Source organism: Diaphorina citri, unplaced genomic scaffold, assembly GCF_000475195.1.
Source record: "Diaphorina citri unplaced genomic scaffold, Diaci psyllid genome assembly version 1.1 scaffold707, whole genome shotgun sequence".
Classification (NCBI taxonomy): domain Eukaryota; kingdom Metazoa; phylum Arthropoda; class Insecta; order Hemiptera; family Psyllidae; genus Diaphorina; species Diaphorina citri.
The window spans coordinates 119,864-125,981 of NW_007378140.1; the positions used below are offsets into that span (position 1 = coordinate 119,864).

At 39.6% G+C, this 6,118-nt stretch overlaps 1 protein-coding gene across 1 annotated transcript in view; it reads left to right on the top strand.

The window, feature by feature from the left end:
• The window catches only part of LOC103511368 (transcriptional repressor p66-beta), a gene marked incomplete at its 5' end in the record, with an annotated part of 39,860 nt that extends 36,723 nt beyond the window's left edge, over window positions 1–3,137 (top strand). The window contains 4 exon segments of the mRNA XM_008476089.1: window positions 303–614; window positions 917–1,091; window positions 2,500–2,626; window positions 2,980–3,137. Of these exon segments, the coding sequence (XP_008474311.1) occupies window positions 303–614; window positions 917–1,091; window positions 2,500–2,626; window positions 2,980–3,137 (772 nt within the window).
• Between the last annotated feature and the right edge of the window lie 2,981 nt (window positions 3,138–6,118).

Sequence of the window (6,118 nt, forward strand, 5' to 3'; positions counted from 1 at the left end):
GTGAGAGATTTAACTAACTTTCAAAAGCAAATTTGAGCAGTAAATTTTGTTCCGTGGTAAATTGTAATCTTACTAATTAATGGGTTTATTCTTAGCCTTGGCATTACGCGCTTGTTTCCACACCGAAGGTCGTGGGTTCGATTCCCATCATCGACCAAATATTTACACTCGGTGATTCATTTTGTAACAATAATAGTTGTACGCTTATTCTTTGTGTTGACAAACGACAGTTGCTTGATATACTTGTGGTTGAGTGGTTTATATATGAAGCTAACCATTCCATTGTATTATATAATTCCCAGAGAGGTCACAGCTCACCGAGAGCAGAGGGAAAGTCAACATCGGGAATCCTCGGGTAACTATCGCGACTCTCACCGAGCTGAACTTAGCTATCGCGACATTATACATACTCACCGGGACACTAGCCATCGCGATAACCACAGGGACACTAGCAGCCATCGCGATCGTGAACCTCATGTAAGCCATAGGGAGTCCAGCCATAGGGAGTCTGGGCCCAGTCATCGGGATACAGCGAGTTTAAGAGAGGCCATGTCCAGCCACAGAGGTAACCCTAGCCCGAGCCACAGAGGTAATCCAAGTTTCCGCATCCCTGAGTGAGAGATTTAACTAACTTTCAAAAGCAAATCTGAGCAGTAAATTTTGTTCTGTGGTAAATTGTAATCTTACTAATTAATGGGTTTATTCTTAGCCTTGGCATTACGCGTCTGTTTCCACACCGAAGGTCGTGGGTTCGATTCCCATCATCGACCAAATATTTACACTCGGTGATTCATTTTGTAACTATAATGGTTGTACGGTTATTCTTTGTGTTGACAAACGACAGTTGCTTGATATACTTGTGGTTGAGTGGTTTATATATGAAGCTAACCATTCCATTGTATTATATAATTCCCAGAGAGGTCACAGCTCACCGAGAGCAGAGGGAAAGTCAACATCGGGAATCCTCGGGTAACTATCGCGACTCTCACCGAGCTGAACTTAGCTATCGCGACATTATACATACTCACCGGGACACTAGCCATCGCGATAACCACAGGGACACTAGCAGCCATCGCGATCGTGAACCTCATGTAAGCCATAGGGAGTCCAGCCATAGGGAGTCTGGACCCAGTCATCGGGATACTGGATATGATTCCTAATCCAGGCAACCAGGGGAGGAATCATGGCGGCAGGAATCATCATAACATGAATCATAACTGGAAGTAAGACAATGCACTATGCCAGTGTCTACCGCTACGTATAGCAATACGTATCTGACCTCATTCTCAAATCTTATTTCCTGCCTCGGTGGTGTAGTGGTCAAGACGCTCGCCTGGTAAACAGGAGGGTGTGGGTTCAATCCCAGCCGAGGTATGGAATTTTATCCTCAAAATAATTTCAAAATTTGAGGGAGTAAACTACTGCTGTAGTAAAGGGACTTTTCAGTCCTATGCGAGCAGTACAAATAAGCACAAAAAAAGTTTAGTCTCATCCAGTTAGAATATAAGCTACGTTTTGTTTTACGCAATAGTAGACACTAAAGTCAGACGAAGCATAATGCGCCTGTATATGCCGAAATTCCTAATCTCTGATTGGAGACCTGTTGCTATGCTAGGTCGGTAATACACCAATCAATGTGGAAGGATTTTCGCATATAGAAGGCCCTTGTGAATAAGAATTGTAAAGTGTGGGGAGTTATGTGCAATGAGGAAGAGAAGAGACATGGTAGGTAAGCTGTAGCTCTCATCTCTCAAATGATCTAAGAATTTCAGGGGACTCAAACTTAGTTCTCTGACTAGATCTGTTCATCCTTCGAATCTAGATCTGTTCATTAATGCGATTTTTATATCATGGTGATTTTTGCGTTTTTAGAACCAGTGGTCTGTTCCATGAACAACTCTGCACTCCCCACTCCTCAATTTTTGCTCCACGCCCTGAAAAAAATGTACCGTTTGTGAATATTTTTTGTCCATGGATTAATAAGTAAGGAGTGGGTTTTGTGGAGTCTTTAATTGTAGCCCTGGTTTTCTGTAAATAGAGAGTTTTTTGCAACCAAAATTAGCGTCCCGTCTCGTTGAGGTACGGCTTGATGTATGGAATTTGTTTGAACATTTGATTCCTGATAAGGCTTACGGTGGATAAGGATAACTATTATTAAAGTTTGTAAATGGATATCAACAGGGAGAACATTTGAAGTCTCATCCATCAAGTCAGTTTTTAGGCGGTTAAATCAATGTTACGGTTATGTTATGATTGTATATGTGATGCTGATGATCATTCGCTATATTTCTGGTACAGTTTTTCTAGCGGTCTAATATTTGTCATCTTGTATTTAGGCGGTGCTCGTCAACTTCTTGGTTATATGCAAGTCTGTTTTTTCTACCGCAGTCCAAGTGCTTTAGGAAAGAGATTATCTTGTGTGAATTGGTAGACAGTAACGACGTTAGTTCTGTGGGCAGGTACAGTTTTTCTAATTTTCATGCAATGTTGTCATTTCAGCAAATATCATCGGGCCGCAACAACAGCAGCGGTCTACACATTCCTACGCCACTCGGTCTCACTGTCACTGCCACCAATGGGAGAGGTGTGCCTTCTGGCATGCAACACCCCAACTCAAACCATAGGAGTAAGTCAAAACGTACAGACCATGAGCTAGAAACCACTTTTTTGGGAATCAGGGGGCCCTAAGACGGATACTTTCACCCATTTCCCTTTTTGGAATCGGATATTTCCACCCATTTCCCAATTTTGAAAATTTGGGCTGAATGCAATACTTTCTCATTAACTAGTATCTGATAGCTTTGCTGTACTTATTGTAGTGGAAAATAATAAAACATTTTTTCATCAAACATTCTCGGAAGTTGAGTATTTGAACCTAGACCCTTGTTGACAAATGGAATGTGCCTGAAGGTATGTGACGTGTTCTAATTCTAATCCACTGAAGATCAACAAATAAATTTTATCTCCCTCCCCCTGCAGATAATATAAACAGCTCAAATAGGAACAACCATCACTCGACGGATCGTAACTCATCACACGGAAACTATGTGGACAACAGAGGTACTAAGGATTCTCTGCACATCTCTGTGACCAACCAGGCGAACAGTGGACAGCAGATGACAAAGGTAATGGATTGATATTTGACTCTTTAGTAGAATTGTAGAATATGAAACAAATCTTTAGTAGAATATGATGTAAGGGACAGAAACGTGGGTGATGACGAAGGTACATGAGAAGACATTGGAAGTCGCAGAAATGAGAATGTTGAGGTGGAGCTGTGGAGTAACGAGGTTGGACAGGATCAGGAATGAAGTCATAAGAAATAGGTTAAAAGTAATGGTAGTGGAAGTGTTGTCAAGGAAGATCCAGAAGAGGAGACTTCAGTGGTATGGTCATGTTGAAAGAAGAGATGAGAGCTACATAGGGAAAAGAGTTGAGAGAATGAAAGTGAGGGGGAGAAAAGGGCGAGGGAGACCGAATAAAAGGTGGAAAGATTGTGTGAATCAAAACTTGAGTGAGAACATATTTATCAGAACATGAGGTACACAATATTTAACCTTGGTATCAAGATAGTATGGTCAACCATCGAACCTTGTTATCAAGATAGTATGGTTAACTATTTAACCTTGGTATCAAGATAGTATGGTCAACCATCGAACCTTGTTATCAAGATAGTATGGTTAACTATTTAACCTTGGTATCAAGATAGTATGGTCAACCATCGAACCTTGTTATCAAGATAGTACGGTCAACTATTGAACCTTGTTAAAAAATCATTATGAGTTTCGATTCTATGTTTCCTACTTTTACTGTTCAAGTGTAAGCTCAATATTATTTTATTGAATAGTTGATATACATAGGTATATTTCCTCGTTTTCTTTATTACTAGGTATAATTTGTTTCCTTGATTTCCTCCTCCCTGTGCATAGAGGTTTCTTTAATTTTAAGTTGAATTCTGTGTTCACTTTGTTCTCACGTCTACGATTTCAGAAGCCGAAAAAAATTTCTCCCTCTACAATGACGTGGATATTCAAAACATGGAAATTTTCGGAGAAAATCCCTGAAAAATCAAATTTATTTATGTTTTTGTTTCCTACCAAAATTCTAGGAATCAGGTTTATTATTATTATTTTCACTGTGTGATAATTTTTGTTCAATGTAAACGCACAAAACATTAGGTGGCACAAGTTGTGATGGCCAAACTAAACCCGAGTTGAATGCTTTGTCTAAAAGACAAAGTATTTCAACCGTCCCTGTTTAGAATTTTTATACGATACACTTTTTATACGAAATTTTTGGTTGTCAGAACTTTTCGGTCCTTGTGTTGGTGATAAAGACATTTAGGTGTTTGTTTATACTAGTAATTAAATGTATAGGCTTAGACAAATTTTACTGTTATTTAAGAATGCCTACCTAGTTTATAATTTGGGTAATTTTTCGTAGAAAAGAAATGGGAATTCATTTTTTTTAGACATGTTGATTTAAGTTGGACATGATCGATATCTCGATGTGGATCGACATATCGACAATCGACTCACTCGTATAGGATAGGCTAAGTAAAAACACTTGAAGTACAGTTAGGTATTCGATAATGTAGGTTAAGTCGATCACAGAGCTATTTGATAGCTCTGATTATGTTTCCCTAATGCACTAGAGTCGTACTCTAAAAACAAATAGGGTTGCCAGTAGAGGAGGAGAACTATCGATAGTTATCCAGTGTCTCCACTCTTAGTGATTTTTCACTAAATTTAGTGAATTCTTGGCAAATCTAGTGATTTAGTGATTTGAGGTCAAAATCTAGTGATTTTTGAAAGAAATGTAAGTTCATTGCAAAATTGTCCCTAAAGCTGAAAAAATTGACCATTTTTTCTCAAAAAACCTACAATTTTGCCCCTTCAAATTAGTCACGTATGCAATCTGCACTGCTTTAAATTTAGGCCCGGTTTGAATATGTAAAAAAAGTGAAATTTTCACCAAAAATTCGCGATTTTTCGTCAAATCCGTTCGTGAAGGAAAACTTAAAAAAAAAAAAAAAAAATTGGGTCCAAAATTTTTTTCGATCAGCTGATTTGGAAATCTCATTTTGGTGTTGATTGAGTAGTCCAAAAGAAGTTCTTTTTTACATCTCTCTCTCACACATCGCTTTTCCTCACAACACTGTACGTTCAGAAGAGTGGGTGGTAAAGGAGGTAAGGGATGGGGGTAGGAGGACTACGAGGGAAAGTCTCAAAATGTCCCCGCTCTGAATTTAAAGTTCCCTAGTTTTCCACTAATGGAAAATGTCCCCAGGATATGCCATAATGAAGGGCAACTTTTGAAGAAGAAGAAGAAGAAGAAGAAGAAAAAAAAAGTCCCAGAGTTTTTCCTTGTTGAAGTAATGAAACTTAGTTTGAAAAACATCGCGTCCTTGTCTTTTTAGATCAAGAGTTACCCAGTAGATATTTCACTATTTCATAAAAGGTAAGTTCAGGTACCTCCCTCTAAACTTGCCATCGACGTAGGGCCCTATTTAGGGTCTTTCCCCTTAAGGTTCATTTTTCTCCTTATTGTAGACGAGACTCCAAATTATTTGAAGCATCCCCCCCCCGCTCGATACACCACTGTTTGGACTCTCGGCCGATTAAAGAGGAAGTAAAGAAAAAAGAAGAATAGTCAGCCAGCCTAGTTAGCTTAGTTGGTAGTGCGTCTGCCTTGTAAGCGCTAGGCCGCGGATTCGATTCCCGCCCGGGGCGGATTTTATCCTGATGGGATAATGTTCGTTCTCAGAACGGCTGGCTTTCTCCTATCCTGTCTTCCTTCTCTCTTCGATTTCGGGACGATAAGACCATAGCAGTTACAGTTTGACAACGGAGATCTTGTCCTAAAATCAAAGCGATAAGGACGACAAGATAGGAGAAAGCCCACCGTTCCACAAATGAACCTCTGTTTAGGATAAAGTTCGCCCCAGGTGGGAATCGAACCCGCGAACTAGCTCTTTTCAAACCACCTAAGCTGGCTAAAGTAACTTCAAACTCAGAATATGATCCCAGCTAGAGTAATGTCGTGTCAAACGGCACTTATAGGACATTTGAAAGGAAATGACTCTTTTCTGACGAATAGAGTACAAAAGGATTGAAGA